Consider the following 19364-nt stretch of genomic DNA (forward strand, 5'->3'; position numbering starts at 1 on the left):
ACCCAAACCCCCCCCAAAATAATCTGTCAATGCGCCAACGGCACCCAACACCCGGTTCCCCCCCACCCCCTCAAAAAATTGCAGAAATAAAGGATCGCAAAGGGTCAAACTCTGCTCAGGGTGACTTTGCCTGCAAGTTCCAGACAAATACAAACCCAACCAACACCCAACCCAACCCAACCCAACCCCACCCCCTCCCCTCAAAAAAAAGATGGATAAATAAAAGGTTGCAAAGGGTTAAACTCTGCTCAGGGTGACTTTGCCTGCAAGTTCCGTACAAATACAAGCCCAACCAACACCCCCCAACCCAACCCCCCCAACCCAACACAACCCCTCCCCCACCCCCCAAAAAAGATGGATAAATAAAAGGTTGCAAAGGGTTAAACTCTCCTAAAGATGACTTTTCCAGCAAAGCCAATCCCCCCCTGGCCTCATTCCTCCCATGCTACACGTACAAGGCCCTGACAGCCCTTCTGCTTTAGGATATTGGGGGATAGGCAGCAGGAGTCAACAGCTGCGCTTGCTCAAGGCCGCCATTTTGTTTTGGCCCTTCCCCCCCTCCCCCTAGGAACAACCCCACGCCGGACGTGAGGCCGGCGTCCTGACGTCACCCGATGGCTCGGGAGGGAGGGACAGGCCGCGTGAGGGGGTGTGGCTAACGTGGAGGTTCCACCAATGGTCTGCGGCCCAGCATGAATATCAAATGAGGTCGGGAGGGGCGGGGCGGAGAGTGCGGAGGCCGAGTGGTTGAGGGCGGGGGAGGGGCTTCAGCTCGAGGAGGAGCGGCCATTCGCCGAGCCTCTTCACCACCACCGTTTGACGTATGGTTGAAGACCAAACGGGGGGGGGGGGGGGCGGGGGTGTTGGTCGTACCCAAAGCTCGGCCAATCGCCTGCGGCGAGGCGAGCGTGAATCGCTCCGCAAGATGGGACGTCAGAGGGCGGAGCGACGAACCCAGGGTGGGACTGAAAGGGAACGCCGATCAATGTCGCCTGGTCGGGAGCGAGCCCGCACCAGCGTCGGATGTAACGCGCGCCACGGCGGAGAGGAGGAGGCGCGGTTGGTGGGCAGCCTCGGCCAATCACCTGTGACGTCAGAAAAGGGCGGGCCTTCTGGAAGGCTCGTCAAGGCGTGACAATTAGATGTGACGTTACTGGGGCGGAGTGGGCAGAAGGGGGCGTAGTTTCACACAGGAGCGACCAATAGGCGAGAGTGGGCGGGAACATGAATAGCAATAAGATCCGATGTCGGTCTTGTGGGGTGGAGGGGCGTGGTTCTATCGGGGCGGACCAATGGCGTGGCGGCGTCTCTGCATATCAATGAGGCGTAACGTCAGTACGCCCTCACCGTGGGGAGAAGAAGGCGGCTGGATAGGTAGGCGCAGGCGCACTGCCGCCCTAGTGGATGGGGGAGGGGACGACGGTGAGGTCGATCATGGCGACGGTGGCGGCGGCCCAGACGCAGACGGTGATCGGCGGCATCAAGACGGAGGAGATGGAGGCGGAGGAGAGCGGGAGGCCGACAGCGGGCGGAGGAGGGGGAACGGCGGTGCTGGTGGAGGTGAAGCGGGAGCCCGGAGTGGACGAGTCGCCACCGCATGCTCAGCAGCAGCGCCGCCACGGCTTGGAGCCTCCGGCACCATCTCCCCCCAGCGGCGCCAGCCGGCACTGCAGCAACACCTCCAGCAGCAACAATACCACCAGCAGGGAGCAAGAGGTGACCGTGGAGATTGGGGAGACTTACCTGTGCAGGAGAGCTGACAACAGCTGGCGTAAGCACTCCCACAAAGACACCCTTTCCCCACCCCCCTCCCCCCGCCCCAATTCCTCTTCCCCCCACAAATCCACCCCCAACCTCACCAGGGGATGCCACGTTTTGCTTCCGAAAGGTTTTCGTCGACCTCCCCTGGCATTGCTCGTTGTGATGAGTAAGGGGCTCTGGTCTCGCTGACAGCGGCGGCGTGTCCCGGAGAAATGTCTCCCTCCGCAGTTGCTGCCAGACTTGTTGAGCTTTTTGCCAGCGCTTTCCATTTTGTTTTATTTCAGATCTCCAGCATCCGCAGTGTTTTGCTTTCACACATGGCCGCCTATCCCTGCTGCTTTGAGGGCACTGGAAGCAGAGACAGTCAGAAGGATTTGAATTGGATTGGGACTTGAAGGAAGTAAATTTACACAGCCAGAGGTGGAGAGCAGGGGGGGGATGAGACTGACTGGCTTGGTCCATGGAGAGCCAGCATGGAATCACTGGGCCAAAATGCCTCCTTCTGTGCTGTAAATGACCGTTAAGGTTGTCAACAGTGGTTTGATCTTCTCCAGGAGGTTTCATCACATGACTTGCCCCCACACACCACCAGCCATTAGAGAGCGGGACAGTGTGTTTAGTTTGGGGATTGATACAGGACTATGGGGAGAAAGCAGTGTTGTGTGATTAGTTTAGGGATTGATATAGGGCTATGAGAAAAGAGTGGGGCAGTAGGATTAGTTTGGGGATTGATACAGGGCTATGGGGTGAGAGCGGGGCAGTAGGATTTGTTTGGGGATTGATACAGGGCTATGGGGAGAGAGCAGCTCAGTGGGATTAGTTTAGGGATTGATGCAGGGCTATGGGGAGAGAGCGGGGCAGTGGGATTAGTTTAGGGATTGATGCAGGGCTATGGGGAGAGAGCGGGGCAGTGGGATTAGTTTAGGGATTGATGCAGGGCTATGAGGAGAGAGCGGGGCTGTGGGATTAGTTTAGGGATTGATACAGGGCTATGGGGAGAGAGCGGGGCTGTGGGATTAGTTTAGGGATTGATGCAGGGCTATGGGGAGAGAGCGGGGCAGTGGGATTAGTTTAGGGCTTGATACAGGGCTATGGGGAGAGAGCGGGGCAGTGGGATTAGTTTGGGGTTGATACAGGGCTATGGGGAGAGAGCAGGGCAGTGGGATTAGTTTGGGGACTGATACAGGGCTATGGGAAGAGAGCGGGACAGTGGGATTAGTTTGTGGATTGATACAGGGTTATGGGGAGAGAGCAGGGCAGTGGGATTAGTTTGGGGACTGATACAGGGCTATGGGGAGAGTGGGGCAGTGTGATTAGTTTGGGGATTGATGCAGGGCTATGGGGAGAGAGCAGCTCAGTGGGATTAGTTTAGGGATTGATGCAGGGCTATGGGGAGAGAGCCGGGCTGTGGGATTAGTTTAGGGATTGATGCAGGGCTATGAGGAGAGAGCGGGGCTGTGGGATTAGTTTAGGGATTGATACAGGGCTATGGGGAGAGAGCGGAGCTGTGGGATTAGTTTAGGGATTGATACAGGGCTATGGGGAGATAGCGGGGCTGTGGGATTAGTTTAGGGATTGATACAGGGCTATGGGGAGATCGCGGGGCAGTGGGATTAGTTTAAGGATTGATGCAGGGATATGGGGAGAGAGCGGGGCTGTGGGATTAGTTTAGGGATTGATACAGGGCTATGGGGAGATAACGGGGCTGTGGGATTAGTTTAGGGATTGATACAGGGCTATGGGGAGATCGCGGGGCAGTGGGATTAGTTTAGGGATTGATGCAGGGATATGGGGAGAGAGCGGGTCAGTGGGATTAGTTTAGGGATTGATGCAGGGATATGGGGAGAGAGCGGGGCAGTGGGATTAGTTTAGCGATTGATGCAGGGATATGGGGAGAGCGTGAAAGACCAGGTCCTGGAAAACCTGAACGTCTCTGTACATCTAAGAGCTGCACTGCCCGTTTGACACAACGCTTGATACTCTCCCTTCCTCTGCTGACCTCATTTTTGATCTCTTGCAGATTCGGCAGAGGTGATCCAGTCTCGACTAAATGAGCAAGAAGGCCGTGAAGAATTTTATGTGCATTATGTGGGCTGTGAGTACTTGCCCTGGCTTGGGAACCCTCCTCCTCTACCCCATTTGTGCGGGTCTTTAATCCCTGCATTCCCCCCCTTCACTATTTCTGTTCTCACTCCTTTGCTGAGGAGTGTTCCAACGGCTGCGCAGCCTCCTGAGGTGCGATCGGCTTGCTCGCATTGGGACCTGGGTCTTTCTTGCTCTACACGCCTGCGTTTTCCACATCCATAAGCTCATGGCAGCAAGAGGGAAGGAGGGAGTTGTTAACATCGTGTCCGGTTACATTGTCGAGGCCTATATCTTATATTGTGGTCATTGAGCACATATAAATAGGGGACAGCTGGGACACTGGGTTGAGTAGAAGGAGGGCTGTGGTACTTGACAAGTTAATAAAAGCTCTCAGTAAAGAAAAGATCTACGTATTGCTTTTGGCTTCACCAACTGGCTTGGATCCCTTTGACAAGAGTGACTCTGAACGGCTCCCCCCCTTCTCCCTCGCAGTCAACCGGCGGCTGGACGAATGGGTGGACAAGAACCGGCTGGCCCTCACCAAGACGCTGAAGGAGGCGGTGCAGAAAACCAGCGACCAGTACATGAGTGAGCTCTCCGAGCAGCCCGAGCGCAAAATTACTCGGAACCAGAAACGGAAGCACGATGAGATCAACCACATTCAGAAGGTAAGGGAATGTCCGGGAGTGGGAAGCGAACCCCCATTCCTCCAACCCTCCACCCCACCCCGACCGCCTTGGGTTTGCAGCACAGAATCTGGCCGTTCAGCCCAACATGCTGGCCTTGGTGCTTCATGCCAGCCCTTCCTGCTCATGTTTCTGAGCCCCGCCCTCCAGCTGGAGTTGCGACACTCCCTGCACTGTTGGAGCTCCTGCGTGTGTTCCACTTCACTGCCGCTCCTTCGCTGTCGCTGGGTCAAACGCTCTCCACCACCGACGCACAGTGGCAGCAGCGTGTGTACCGTCAACAAGATGCACTGCAGCAACTCGCCAAGGCTCCTTCAACAGCGCCGCCCAAACCCACAACCTCTACCATCTAGAGGGACAAGTGCAGCAGACACATGGGGAACACCCACCACTGGAGGTTCCCCTCCGAGCCCCTCACCATCCCGACTTGGAAATATATCGGCCGTTCCTTCACTGTCGCTGGGTCAAAATCCTGGAACTCCCTCCCTAACAGCGCCGTGGGTGTACCTACACCACACTGGGACCGCAGCGGCTCAAGAAGGCGGCTCACCCACCACCTTCTCGAGGGGCAATTAGGGATGGGCAACAAATGCTGGCCTAGCCAGCGATGCCCACATCCCGTGAAAGAATAAAGCCCCGGGTTAGATGCCCACCCCTCTGAGTGGGCTGCCTTGCATAAGGTAGGGTCAGGGGGGTGGGGTGGAGTGGTTATCTGGGCGTATGTGAAACAGGAGGCGGCTGGTGAATTGGGCGCCTGGCCAGTCTTTGATTGTCTGCCGGGAGAATGGTTGTCGGCAGTGCAGCTGTGGGAGGCGTCACCATCCGGCAGGTATTGGTGAGTGACGGGCTTTGCTGAGATGTGCCCAGCCGGAGGGGTGGACGGGAAGGGCTCTGGCTGGGAATGGGGTGCCTCAAGTGGGATTGGGTAGTGGCCTGCGAGCTGACCAACCCCCACTTCCCCCTACACCCCGCCAAGTCATTACTGCTCATGAGGGAAAGGGGGAAATGCCGGTCAATGTAGTCTATTTATCTCTCTCTCTCTCTCTCTCTCTCTCCTGTTTCAGACATACGCAGAGATGGACCCCACAACAGCAGCTCTGGAAAAGGAACATGAAGCGGTCAGTACACGTCTATCCGTCGTCAAGTCTATTACAGCACAGAAGGAGCCCATTAGGCTTATTGTGTCCTTGCTGGCCCTCTCCAAGAGCAATTCGCCTCATGCCACTCTTCTATGAACCCTGCTCAGTCTCCCTTTCCCGATAACAATCCCATTCCCTCTCGAACACCTGGATTGACCCTCCCTCCCCCACACTCTCAGGCAGCGAGTTCCAGACCCTAACCCCTCGATTGACACTCCCTCCCCCACACTCTCAGGCAGCGCGTTCCAGACCCTAACCCCTCGATTGACCCTCCCTCCCCCACACTCTCAGGCAGCACGTTCCAAATCCTAACCCCTCGATTGACCCTCCCTCCCCCTCACTCTCAGGCAGCACGTTCCAGATCCTAACCCCTCGCTGCGTGAAAAAGTTTCTCCTCGTGTCTCCGTCGCTCCTTTTACCCATCGCCTTCAATCCATGTCCCTCTGCTTCTCCATCCTTCCCCCAATGGGAACAGTTTCTCCCGATCCACTCTGTCCCAGACCCTTCACGATTTCGAACACCTCGATCAAATCTCCTCTCGACCTTCTCTTCTCCGAGGAGAACAGTCCCAACTTCTCCCATCGATCCACGTCACTGAAGTTCCTCATCCCTGGAACTGTTCCTGTAAATCTTTTCCGAAATCTCTCTCTCTAATTCCTTCACATCGTTCCTTAAGTGCGGAGCCCAGAACTGGACACAATACTCCAGCTGAGACTGAACTTGTGCTTTATACAAGTTCAGCCTACCCTCCTTGCTCTTGTACCCTACGCCCCTATTACTAAAGCCCAGGATACTGTCTGCTTTATTATCCGCTCTCTCAACCTGTCCTGCCCCCTTCAATGATTTATACGCATATACCCCCAGCTCCCTCTGCTCCTGCCCCACCTTTAGAATTGACCCCTTTATTTTGTATTGTCTCCCCACGCCAAAACGAATCTCTTCACAGTCCTGCGTCTCCACCCGCACTCCCAGGTGTATCTGTAGGACTTGCTCCTGCCGTCTAATCCGCTCGTTCCTCCCCAAACAGATCACCAAGGTCAAGTACGTGGATAAAATCCAGATCGGTAACTACGAGATTGATGCCTGGTACTTCTCCCCATTCCCAGAGGATTATGGAAAGCAGCCCAAGCTCTGGGTGTGCGAGTACTGCCTCAAGTACATGAAGTTCGAGAAAACTTATCGCTTTCACCTGGTAGGAGCGCATCCCTGTGTCCCCAGTGCCGGGGGGGGGGGGCAGTGACTGGAGGGAGTTCGGGGGAGGGACGATCGGTGACTGGAGGGAGCTCAGGGGAGGGAGGTCAGGGGAGGGAGGATCGGTGACTGGAGGGAGCTTGGGGAGGAGGGTCGGTGACTGGAGGGAGTTCGGGGGAGGAGGGTCGGTGACTGGAGGGAGCTCGCGGGGAGGAGGGTCGGTGACTGGAGGGAGCTCGGGGGAGGAGGGTGAGTGAATGGAGGGAGTTCGGGGGAGGAGGGTCGGTGACTGGAGGGAGCTCGGGGGGAGGGAGGGTCAGTAACTGGAGGGAGTTCGGGGGAGGAGGGTCGGTGACTGGAGGGAGCTCAGGGGGAGGAGAGTGAGTGAATGGAGGGAGCTCGCGGGGAGGAGAGTGAGTGACTGGAGGGAGTTCGGGGGAGGAGGGTCGGTGACTGGAGGGAGTTCGCGGGGAGGAGGGTCAGTGAATGGAGGGAGCTCGCGGGGAGGAGGGTCAGTGAATGGAGGGAGCTCGTGGGGAGGAGGGTCGGTGACTGGAGGGAGCTCAGGGGGAGGAGGGTCGGTGACTGGAGGGAGCTCGCGGGGAGGAGGGTCGGTGACTGGAGGGAGCTCGCGGGGAGGAGGGTCAGTGAATGGAGGGAGCTCGCGGGGAGGAGGGTCGGTGACTGGAGGGAGTTCGGGGGAGGAGGGTTGGTGACTGGAGGGAGCTCGCGGGGAGGAGGGTCGGTGACTGGAGGGAGCTCGCGGGGAGGAGGGTCGGTGACTGGAGGGAGCTCAGGGGGAGGAGGGTCGGTGACTGGAGGGAGCTCGCGGGGAGGAGGGTCGGTGACTGGAGGGAGTTCGAGGAAGGAGATTCGTTGACTGGAGGAGGGTCGGTGACTGGAGGGAGTTCGCGGGGAGGAGGGTCGGTGACTGGAGGGAGCTCAGGGGGAGGAGGGTCGGTGACTGGAGGGAGCTCGGGGGAGGAGGGTCGGTGACTGGAGGGAGCTCGGGGAGGAGGGTCGGTGACTGGAGGGAGCTCGGGGGGTGGGGGGGTGAACCCTGGTTGGTGTTTAGTAACGGGGGAGTAGAATTTGCCACCCAAGCTCACAGATTCTCCCTCCTTCCTTCCCTCCCGCAGTCTCAGTGTCAGTGGCGACAACCCCCCGGGAAAGAGATCTACCGCAAGACCAACATCTCCGTCTACGAGGTGGACGGGCGGGATCACAAGGTGAGGGGGGGGGGCCAGGGCTGATGGACTGCGTGTGCCGTCACCGCGGGCTGGATCACCGACGAGGGGCACGAGTAGGGAAGAGGAGAGTGGGGGTGTGAGGGGGTGGGGTGGGGAATTGTTCATGACGAGGGCCACCTCCGGTCTGTGAGAGATTCCCCGTGATTAACCATACCGAGGTGTTTCAACGTGGAGAAGAGCAGACAGGCAAAGGGCTCCTGCTCCCACTCGTGTCGTGCGAGATCACAGGTACACAGCGATGGGGAGAGCCAATATAGACTTAATGGTTCATGTCTATAGAGCGTGCAGGGACAGAGGGACCAGTCAGACGCGTCGAGAGCGGGGTCAGCAAAACGTATGGGATCTTGGGTTCCATCCACCGAGGCATCGAGTACAAAGCAGCGAGGTCAGGCTGAACCTTGACCAAACTCTGGTTAGGCCCCAACTCCAGCACCGCCTCCTGCTCCAGTCGCCACACTGTAGGGAGGGTGTGAGGGTCCCCGAGTGGGTGACGGAGGGAGATTTACCAGGACGGTTCCCCGGGGGGATTAAGGGGGGGGCTGGGTTTTATCTACAAGTTTCGGGTGGTGAAGGGTGTGAGGGTCCCCGAGAGGGGGGGGGAGGGAGATTTACCAGGACGGTCCCCGGGGGGGTGAGGGGGTGGGTTTTATCTGCGAGGTTCGGTTGGAGGAGCTGGGGCTGTTCTGCCTTCGGAGTGAAGGAGGTTGGGGGGACCCTCTCAGAGAGGTGGGCAAGAGGGTGACGGGATTGGATAAGGTGGCCAGGGTAAAGCTGTTCCCATTGGCTGGTGGTACATGGACTGGGGTGGGGTTTATCGGGGGTTGGGGGGGGCGGGGGGGATGGGTGGGTACCGAGATGTAAGGTTTTAGGCCAGTTGGTGGGAGCAGCAAGTGGTAACGACCAAGAACTCTCTGCCCACGACATGGTGGCAGCGGTGAGGATGAACGATTTCACTCGTGCATGCACTTGAGGGAGATATGTTCTACAGGGAGGGTGTTATGGGCACTGGCTGGATAGCTGTCCAGAGGGGCTAGCATGGAGTCTATGGGCCGAACAGCTGCCTCCGGTGCTGCTGTCATGACTCGGTGAAGCGTGACACATGACAACGCCGAGGTTTCTGAGCCAGGAGCCGTGCGCCAGCCAATGGGGATGGAGGGGGCCGGGCGGTGGGGGAGGTGTCCTCACTTTCCGGAGTCAGGGGGTTGGTGGGTTCAAGTCCCATGCTCCGGAGACTTGAGCACAAAAAGGTCGAGAACAGCGCTCCCAGCGCAGCACCGAGGGAGCGCAGCAGCGTTCGTCCGGTACGGGTTCGCCGGATAGGCGGCTTGATCGTTGCGAGACAGTTGGGGGGGGGGGAGGTGGCGGGCGAGGTCGATCTCTGTGCTCTCAGATGTGAAAACCAACACCGTGCTCCCGGGCGTTGTTTCCGAGGGGCAGCATGTGGACGGGAGACGCAGAGTCATGGAGGGACCCGGGCGTCCTAGTACACTAATCAGGAAAAGTTGGTGTGCAGATGCAGCAAGTGATTGGGGGAGGCAAGTGGAATGTTGTCTTTTATTGCGAAGGTGGGGGGGATGGAATATAAAGTGGGGAAGTCTCGCTCCGACTGTACAGGGCGTTGGGGAGGCCACACCTGGAGCACTGGGGACAGTTTTGGCCTCCTTACTTAAGGAGGGATTTACCCCCACTGGAGGCCGTTCAGAGCAGGTTCACCCGGCTGATTCCTGGGACGAAGGGGGTTTGTCTTGTGAGGAGGGGTTGAGCAGGTTGGGCCCTGTACCCGTTGGAGTTTAGAAGAACGAGAGGCGATCTTATCGAGACAGATAAGATTCTGAGGCGGGGGGTGGGGGGGAGCTCGACAGGGGGGGATGCTGGGAGGATGTTTTCCCGCCTTGTGGGGGGGAATCTAGAACGAGGTGGGGGGGGGGGGGGGCACAGTTTCAGAACGAGGGGGTCTCCCGTTGGAGACAGAGATGAGGAGGAATTTCTTCTCTCAGAGGGGGGTCCGTCTGTGGGATTCTCCCACCCCTCTCAGAGAGCAGTGGAAGCCGGGGCGTTGGGTATACTCAAGGCCGAGCGAGACGGGTTTCTAATCGACGAGGGTTATTGGGGCGGGGGGCGGGGGCGGGGGGGAGGGGAGACAGGAAAGTGGAGTTGAGGCCTCCATCCGATCAGCCGCGATCTAATCGAATGGGGGAGTAGTCTCGAGGGGCCGAATGGCCTTCTTCCGAGAGAGGAAAGAGGGGCCGAGGATAGACCCTCGAGCGGGCGCTGGGGACTCCGGGGGTGACGGAGTGGGGGACAAAGGGAAAAACAGCCATCACACGTCTGTGTTTTTTGTCCCTCTCTTTCCGCACAGATCTACTGCCAGAATCTCTGCCTGCTGGCCAAGTTATTTCTTGACCACAAAACCCTGTATTTCGACGTGGAGCCCTTTGTCTTCTACATACTGACCGAGGTGGACCGGCATGGTGCCCACATCGTCGGCTACTTCTCCAAGGTAAGAGGTGGCGGTGGAGGGGTTGGGGGGGGGGGGAGAGTGACAGAACCCGGAGACCAGCACGTATCTCCCCGCCTCCCACCACCACCACCAAACCCCCTGGCCTAGGACAGAGCTAGCCAGTCACCCCACCCACTGAACCCGCAGCGTGCGGGGGGGAGATCCCAGGCTCTACCCTAGCCGAGCCGTCTTTCCTCTGGTTGGTGTCGGTGGTGGAGGCAAGGGGGCAAGGGACCTGTAAAATTACAGCCAGGCCCTTCAGCAGTGAGCTCGTCTTCACTCAAATGGTTAGTGAAAATCTGGAGCTCTCGCCCGCACGCCCCCCAGCAAAGGCTCCTTCGACAGCGCCGCCCAAACCCACGACCTCTCCCATCTAGAAGGACAAGGGCAGCAGACACATGGGGGACACCCACCACCTGGAAGTTCCCCTCCGAGTCCCGGAAATCCCGACTTGGAAATATATCGGCCGTTCCTTCACTGTCGCTGGGTCCAAATCCTGGAGCTCCCTCCCTAACAGCGCTGTGGGTGTACCTACACCACACGGGAAAAAATCCTGGAACTCCCTCCCTAACAGCACTGTAGGTGTACCTACACCACACGGGGACAAAATCCTGCAACTCCCTCCCTAACAGCGCCGTGGGTGTACCTACACCACACGGGACAAAATCCTGCAACTCCCTCCCTAACAGCGCTGTGGGTGTACCTACACCACAGGGACAAAATCCTGGGAACTCCCTCCCTAACAGCACTGTGGGTGTACCTACACCACATAGACAAAATCCTGGAACTCCCTCCCTAACAGCGCCGTGGGTGTACCTACACCACAGGGACAAAATCCTGGGAACTGCCTCCCTAACAGCACCGTGGGTGTACCTACACCACACGGGACAAAATCCTGGAACTCCCTCCCTAACAGCGCCGTGGGTGTACCTACACCACACGGGACAAAATCCTAGAACTCCCTCCCTAACAGCGCTGTGGGTGTACCTACACCACACGGACAAAATCCTGGAACTCCCTCCCTAACAGCGCTGTGGGTGCACCTACACCACAGGGACAAAATCCTGGGAACTCCCTCCCTACCAGCACCGTGGGTGTACCTACACCACACGGGACAAAATCCTAGAACTCCCTCCCTAACAGCGCTGTGGGTGTACCTACACCACACGGACAAAATCCTGGAACTCCCTTCCTAACAGCGCCATGGGTGTCCCTACACCACAGGGACAAAATCCTGGAACTCCCTCCCTAACAGCGCCGTGGGTGTACCTACACCACACAGGACAAAATCCTGCAACTCCCTCCCTAACAGCGCCGTGGGTGTACCTACACCACACAGGACAAAATCCTGCAACTCCCTCCCTAACAGCGCCGTGGGTGTACCTACACCACACAGGACAAAATCCTGCAACTCCCTCCCTAACAGCACCGTGGGTGTACCTACACCACACAGACAAAATCCTGGAACTCCCTCCCTAACAGCGCCGTGGGTGTACCTACACCACACGGGCTGTGTCGGTTCAAGAAGCCGGCTCACCACCGCCTTCCTGAGGGCTAATTGAGGGGGTGGGCAAGGACTATTGGCCTAGCCAGAGATGCTCACATCCCGTGAAAGAAGTTTTAAAAAGATAAATAACTCGGACCGTCGCAAGAGCGCCAAACCAGCCGAGCTGGTCATGTGGCTCATTTATACGTGCTCAAAATGACGTACAGTCACATGCCAGGACCCGTCCTCTGCAAACAAAAGGAATGTGTTCAAGCCTTGCGCGCCTTCTTTGAGTTAACCCGAGAGCTTGGGGGAGCCAATGGTTCCCCATTGCGATCTCCATGGCAACACCTCAGCCAATCGGATCAAATTTCCAACCAACCGACACCCTTTTCTCCTGTAGTAGGAATTGTTGTCGTAAACTTCTCAAAATTTGGCTATCTTGTGTTTGGCCTGGTGAGTGCAGTAAGGAAAGGCTTTGCCAACTTGTCTGTCTTGGCAAGATTATTCAACTCTTATAAACCCCGAATGGATTTAGTGGTGACTATCTTCTACTGACGCCACCGCCCCCCCCCCCCCCCGCCCCCCGTTCTGGTCCCACCCGCGAGTGGAGACGTCTCTACGTCAATGGAAGTTTTTGATAATCTTAAAGACGTCTAATCAAGTCACCACCTCCCTCCCCTCGGTCTTCTCTTTTCTGACAAGTATAAATCTGCTCTGCACATGCTCCAACATGGAGCCTAGGATGGTTCCTTGTCTTCTAAATGCGGCTAGTATTGCCGAACAAAAGTCTTTCGCTCAACCGGACAAATGCAAAAATGCCAAATTTCAAAGGATGGCACTGATTTCGGCGACAGGAGAAAAAGGGGTGCTGGCTGGTAGGCAAGCCGTCTCGGATTGGTTGAGCTATTGCCATGGAGAACGCAGCAGGGAACAGTAGGCTCTCCGAGCTGCTGGGTAATTCGCCGCTTGCAGAGAACAGGCGTGAATGTGCGTCGCTTTGAGCGCGGCTGAGTGAGCCGCGTTACGCGTCTCGAATCGGTCGGCGGGCGTAGCTGTTGGCGCACTCGGGATTGTCCCGCGGGTGCTGCCCGCTCGCGGGGCCCCATATGAGGAGGGGGGGGCACACAAACATGGCTCATTTACGTTTCCTCCAAGTTCTGCTCACCGGATGAAATGGAGAGGCGGGGCCGGTGGGGAGGGGGCCCGTGCGGAGCACAAACGCCGGCAGGGAGCAGATGGGCCGAATGGCCTGCTTCTGCGCGGTATAGATCCGAATGGCCAGCTGCTGACCCATCTTTTCCTGTGCCGACTAGGAGAAGGAGTCACCAGATGGGAACAACGTGGCCTGCATCTTGACCCTACCACCGTACCAACGGAGAGGCTATGGGAAGTTTCTTATCGCGTTCAGTAAGTGCGAGTTATCGATCTACATTAGTTTCAGCAAAATCGCCAATCCCTGTTGCCATAACTCTGGTTTACGCTCTACCGGCATCTTCCCGTGTCAACATTCGGCCCCCAACCCCATTCAGTTTTGCTATGTAAACAGTCACAGTGCCTGTGCTATTTTACATGTCGAGCTTAGAACTCAGGAAGTCTCGCTCCGACTGTACAGGGCGTCGGGGAGGCAGCACCTGGAGCACTGGGGACAGTTTTGGTCTCCTTACTCGAGGAGGGATTTACCCCCACTGGAGGCCGTTCAGAGCAGGTTCACCCGGCTGATTCCTGGGACGAAGGGGGTTTGTCTTGTGAGGAGGGGTTGAGCAGGTTGGGCCCTGTTACCCGTTGGAGTTTAGAAGAATGAGAGGTGATCTTATCGAGACAGATAAGATTCTGAGGGGGGGTAGGGGCTCGACGGGGGGGATGCTGGGAGGATGTTTCCCCCCTCGTGGGGGGGGAATCTAGAACAAGGGGGGGGTGAGGGGGCACAGTTTCAGAACGAGGGGGTCTCCCGTTGAAGACGGAGATGAGGAGGAATTTCTTCCCTCAGAGGGGGGTCCGTCTGTGGGATTCTCTCCCACCCCCCCCCACCTCAGAGAGCAGTGGAGGCTGGGGCGTTGGATATACTCAAGGCCGAGCGAGGTGGGTTTCTGATCGACGAAGGGTTATTGGTGATGGGGGGTGGGGGGTTGGTGGTGGCAGATTGGAAAGTCGGCAATCAGGTCGGACATGATCTTATCGAAGTGGGGGATCAGGCTGGAAGGGGGCGAACGGCCTTAATCGTGCTCCCGTTCCTTATGGCCTCATGTTTTATTCTTCCCCCCCCCCCCCCCAACCCCAACGAATCTCAACTTATCCCACGTCCTCACCCCTTCACCCTTCACACCCGCTGGCGCCTTCCTCGAGGGGCATTAGTGAACCGGACGGGGCTCTGGCGACCATGATGGTCAGCGTCGCTCAGACTCACCTTTTCAATTCCGGGTTTAGTTCCTCTCGTTCATTGAATTTAAATTCCACCAGCTGGCCTCGGTGGGATTTGAACTCGGGTTCCCCAGAGCGTGACCCTCTGGATTACTCGGTGGTGACGTTCTGACCACCGTCACCGTCTCATCCCCCCCCCAGTCGACTGCAGGATTGTGACGCAAATCTGGTGTTTTTTCTCCCCCACCCTTCCTCATCTTCTGACACCTCCTGCCCACCTCTAACGGCCTCTGCTGTGACCACCCCTCTCTCTCCTCTCCCCCCATCCCCCCAATTCCTTCCTCCGCTACAGGCTACGAGCTGTCAAAGCTAGAAAGCACGGTGGGATCCCCAGAGAAGCCCCTCTCCGATCTCGGCAAGCTAAGCTATCGCAGCTACTGGTCCTGGGTGCTCCTGGAGATACTGCGCGACTTCCGGGGGACGCTCTCCATCAAGGACCTCAGGTCAGTCTCCCGAGGTGAGGTGAGCCAGCATGGGCGGGCCAAGAGGGTGGCGGGGCTGTGGGGGGGGACAAGGCAGAAGGGGTGCAGCGCCAGCGGAGGGCCATGGAGGAGGGGGGCGCCGCACTGTCGGAGGGCCAGCACTGTCGGAGGCACTGTCTTTGAGCTATCAGACATTAAAACCAGGGTGTCACCACCTTATGAGGAGACATGCAATCATACTTGTGCGACCCTTTTAAGAATAACCTAGGTGTCAATCCTGTGTCCTGGGCAGTATTTATCCCTAACCCAACACTCCTAAAGATTAGATCGTCACGGGTCAGCCACATGTTGATGTTTGTGGTATCTTGCTGCGCAGAAGTTGCTCAAAAACATCCACAGTCTGACCACTATCTTCAGGTTAAGAGTATCAATGAAATTTATTTGAAAATACTACAATTACAAAAATAAAAGACAACTTGCGATTGAGCAGGAGAGTGGGCACAGTAAATGAATGCGTCTCCTGGCATGGCGCTGAGGCCCACATGTATGGAAAAGGCACAGCTACAGCCAGGCAGGCCTCTGAAGGGTTGGCTGACTCGAGCTCGAGGGGGGCAGGGGGCATTGTGGTTGGCCCGGAGGTCCATTGCAGATCAGCGTCTGGTGAGTCCTGCTGCAGAGACGCGTGGGGATGGTGTGTGAGAGCAGCTTCCTGCATGCAGCGCACCTCTCCACAGTCAAATAGCCCCGGTCCCAAAGAGTTTGCCCTTTGCATTGCTCTTGCTAACGTTCTCCTCTCTCGTCCTCTACTCCTTCGCAGCCAGATGACCAGCATCACGCAGAACGACATCATTAGCACGTTACAGTCGCTAAACATGGTGAAGTATTGGAAAGGTCAACATGTCATTTGCGTTACCCCCAAATTAGTCGAGGAACACCTGAAGAGTGCCCAGTACAAGAAACCTCCGATCACAGGTAAAACCTCGCCCCACACTGTCCTTTCCCCCTCTGGGACCGGATGTCACAGTGCGTTAGATACACTGTCCTTTCCCCCTCTGGGACCGGGAGTCACAGTGCGTTAGATACACTGTCCTTTCCCCCTCTGGGACCGGGTGTCACAGTGCGTTAGATACACTGTCCTCCCTCCAGCCCCCGTCCCCGACCCCTCAAGTCGCCTCCTGTCCTTGCCCGAGGTCTAGGACACAAGAAACAGCAACAGGAAGAGGCCATTTGGCTGCCCATCTGCCTCAACTCCTTCCCACCCGCTCCCTGTGCCCCTCGAGTCCCTGAGAGAGGGAAAATCCCTCGATCTGAGTCTGGAATAAACTCGATGACGGAGCATCCACAACCCTCTGGGGTAGAGAATTCCAAAGATTCACAACCCTCCGAGTGAAGAGATTTCTCCTCGTCTCAGTCCAACATGGCCGACCCCTCACCCTGAGACTGTGCCCCTCAACCTCGTGTTCCCGATACCCCAGCCGGCGTGGGGGGCGGTGGGGGGGGGGAGAGCAACCTCTCGGTGTCCACCCTGTCAAACCCCTTCAGCATCGGGGTAGGTTTCAATCAGATCACCTCTCATTCTTCCAAACTCTGGAGAATACAGACCCAATTTACTCACAGGACACCCCCCTCGTCCCAGGGACCCAATCGAGTGAACCTCCCTTAAAGTCTTTGCCTCCTGCTTTTGAACCCATCTTCTGTGGCAGGATCCAGTTATCGGGTGCAGTAATTTAAATCTCCCCTCTGCCCCTTCACTGTAGCTGATTCAATCTTCCCTCATCTCTGAAGACTCACCAGTCTGGCTGCGTGTGGTCTGTATCCGCTCTCGGGCTGTGCTGGTAGCATGGTGAACAGACCTTTTATTCACTCACGGGATGTGGCGTGTCTGTGGTTGGGCCCCGGCATTTATTGCCCATCCCTAATTGCCCCCTCGAGAAGGTGGTGGGTGAGCCGCCTTCTTGAGCCGCTGCAGTCCCCGTGTGGTGTAGGTACACCCACGGCGCTGTTAGGGAGGGAGTTCCAGGGTTTGGGCCCCAGCGACAGTGAAGGAACGGCCGATATATTCCCAGGTCGGGATGGTGAGGGGCTCGGCGGGGAACTTCCAGGTGGTGGTGTTCCCCATGTGTCTGCTGCCCTTGTCCTTCTAGATGGTAGAGGTCATGGGTTTGGGCGGCGCTGTCGAAGGAGCCTTGGTGAGTTGCTGCAGTGCATCTTGTAGATGGTACACACATTGCTGCTACTGTGCGTCGGTGGTGGAGGGAGGGAATGTTTGTGGATGGGGGGCCGATCAAGCGGGGCTACTTTGTCCTGGATGGTGTCGAGCTTCTTGAGTGTTGTGGGAGCTGCACTCATCCAGGCAAGTGGGGAGTATCCCAACACACTCCTGACTGGTGCCTTGTCGATGGTGGAGAGGCTTTGGGGAGTCAGGAGGTGAGTTACTCTCCGCAGGATTCCCAGCCTCTGACCTGCTCTTGTAGCCACAGTATTTATATGGCTGGTCCAGTTCAGTTTCTGGTCAATGGTAACTCCCCCCGGGACATCGATGTACCTGACATATTCCTCCCCCCATCTTGTTTTGGGCATGTCCTGGGAGTGTGGGTGGGTGATTAATGACAAACACAGGGTGATGTGCCTGTTCAACAATCTCACTCCCTTCCTGCCCCCCCCTGCCCCTTGCTTCCCCTCCCCTCCCATCCCATCCTTTCTCACTCTCTCTCGCGCTCTCTCGCGCTCTCTCTCGCGCTCTCTCTCGCGCTCTCTCTCGCGCTCTCTCTCGCGCGCTCTCTCGCGCGCTCTCTCGCGCTCTCTCTCGCGCTCTCTCTCGCGCTCTCTCTCGCGCTCTCTCTCGCTCTCTCTCGCGCTCTCTCTCGCGCTCTCTCTCGCGCTCTCTCTCGCTCTCTCTCTCGCTATCTCTCGCTATCTCTCTCTCTCGCTATCTCTCTCTCTCGCTATCTCTCTCTCTCGCGCTTTCTCTCGCTCGCTCTCTCTCTCGATCTCTCTCTCGATCTCTCTCTCGCTCTCTCTCTCGCTATCTCTCGCGAACTCTCTCGCTCTCTCGAGCTCGCTCTCGCTCGCTCTGGCTCTCCCTCTGGCTCTCTCTCACACACTGTGTTCTCTTTCCGCAGTGGACTCCATCTGCCTGAAGTGGGCGCCCCCAAAGCACAAGCAGCTGAAGATCTCCAAGAAATGATTTGGGACGGTGAACACGAGAAGTCGGTGGGGGTGGAGGAGCGAGAGAGAGAGAGAGGCGGAGAGTCGAGGAGAGATGCCAACGTTGAAACAGTGCCCGGGAGCGGAGGGGGTGGGGGTAGGGCGCTGGGAGCCTGGAACTCCAACACCCTGCGAAACCTCCCTGCACCCCCCCACCCTCGTGACGTTCACACATCAGGACCGCCCACGCCCTGCACTAAGATGGCATCGTTTCGCTCACTCATTGGTCTCGTTCATCTGTAAAATATGTATATATATAAATATATATGTGTGTGCGGGCACGGAGACAGGAGGTGAAGGAAACACCCCAGGATCAGACATCTGGCGACTCTTGGACATGCAGCGGGGAACATTTCAAAGGACAAGCCCCCCCTTTCTGTCAGATCAGCAGCCTTGAATTAAGGGGCGCGATACTGGGAGGTGTTCCCGAGCCCTGTCTCCAGCCTTGTAGTCTCAGTACACGTCGGACAGTTTTCACCGTGATAATAAACGCCAGTTCTGTTTTTGTTAACCCCCCGGGTGGCGATCTCCCTTCCCTCACCCAGCTTTCTTCCCGGCTTAATGCTTTTGTCGGAGCCACCATGGAGGGTCGGTACTGAGGGAGAGCCGCACTGTCGGAGGGTCAGTGCTGAGGGAGAGCCGCACTGTCGGAGGGTCAGTGCTGAGGGAGAGCCGCACTGTCGGAGGGTCAGTGCTGAGGGAGAGCCGCACTGTCGGAGGGTCAGTGCTGAGGGAGCGCCGCACTGTCGGAGGGTCAGTGCTGAGGGAGAGCTGCACTGTCAGAGGGTCGGTGCTGAGGGAGAGCCGTACTGTCGGAGGGTCAGTGATGAGGGAGGGCCGCACTGTCGGAGGGTCAGTACTGAAGGAGCGCCGCACTGTCGGAGGGTCAGTACTGAGGGAGCGCTGCACTTTTGGAGGGTCAGTACTGAGGGAGAGCTGCACTGTGGGAGGGTCAGTGCTGAGGGAGAGCCGTACTGTCGGAGGGTCGGTGCTGAGGGAGAGCCGTACTGTCGGAGGGTCAGTGATGAGGGAGGGCTGCACTGTCGGAGGGTCAGTACTGAGGGAGAGCCGCACTATCGGAGGGTCAGTACTGAAGGAGCGCCGCACTGTCGGAGGGTCAGCGCTGAGGGAGCACCGCACCGTCTGTGGGTCAGTACTGAGGGAGAGCCGCACTGTCGGAGGGTCAGTGCTGAGGGAGAGCCGCACTGTTGGAGGG

At 57.5% G+C, this 19364-nt stretch overlaps 1 protein-coding gene across 1 annotated transcript; it reads left to right on the forward strand.

Annotated features, from left to right (window-relative positions):
* Window positions 1-977: 977 nt before the first annotated feature.
* On the forward strand, window positions 978-18659 carry kat8 (K(lysine) acetyltransferase 8). Its single transcript, XM_041182130.1, has 11 exons — window positions 978-1771; window positions 3782-3856; window positions 4339-4514; window positions 5597-5650; window positions 6699-6863; window positions 8002-8091; window positions 10472-10612; window positions 13415-13508; window positions 14812-14962; window positions 15759-15913; window positions 18064-18659. Exons 1-11 carry the CDS (start codon window positions 1405-1407, stop codon window positions 18126-18128), a joined length of 1533 nt encoding a protein of 510 aa, XP_041038064.1. The 5' UTR covers window positions 978-1404; the 3' UTR covers window positions 18129-18659.
* The last annotated feature ends 705 nt before the right edge of the window (window positions 18660-19364 follow it).

This window comes from Carcharodon carcharias, assembly GCF_017639515.1.
Source record: "Carcharodon carcharias isolate sCarCar2 chromosome 38 unlocalized genomic scaffold, sCarCar2.pri SUPER_38_unloc_2, whole genome shotgun sequence".
Taxonomy (NCBI): Eukaryota; Metazoa; Chordata; class Chondrichthyes; order Lamniformes; family Lamnidae; genus Carcharodon; species Carcharodon carcharias.

Bases quoted from the DNA above. Each gene is read 5' to 3' on its own strand.
- kat8 (XM_041182130.1), top strand. From the start codon at position 1,405: ATGGGGGAGGGGACGACGGTGAGGTCGATCATGGCGACGGTGGCGGCG. The intron at 4,515-5,596 runs GTAAGGGAATGT...CTCCTGTTTCAG, and splicing joins AGATCAACCACATTCAGAAG to ACATACGCAGAGATGGACCC. The intron at 15,914-18,063 runs GTAAAACCTCGC...CTCTTTCCGCAG, and splicing joins CAAGAAACCTCCGATCACAG to TGGACTCCATCTGCCTGAAG.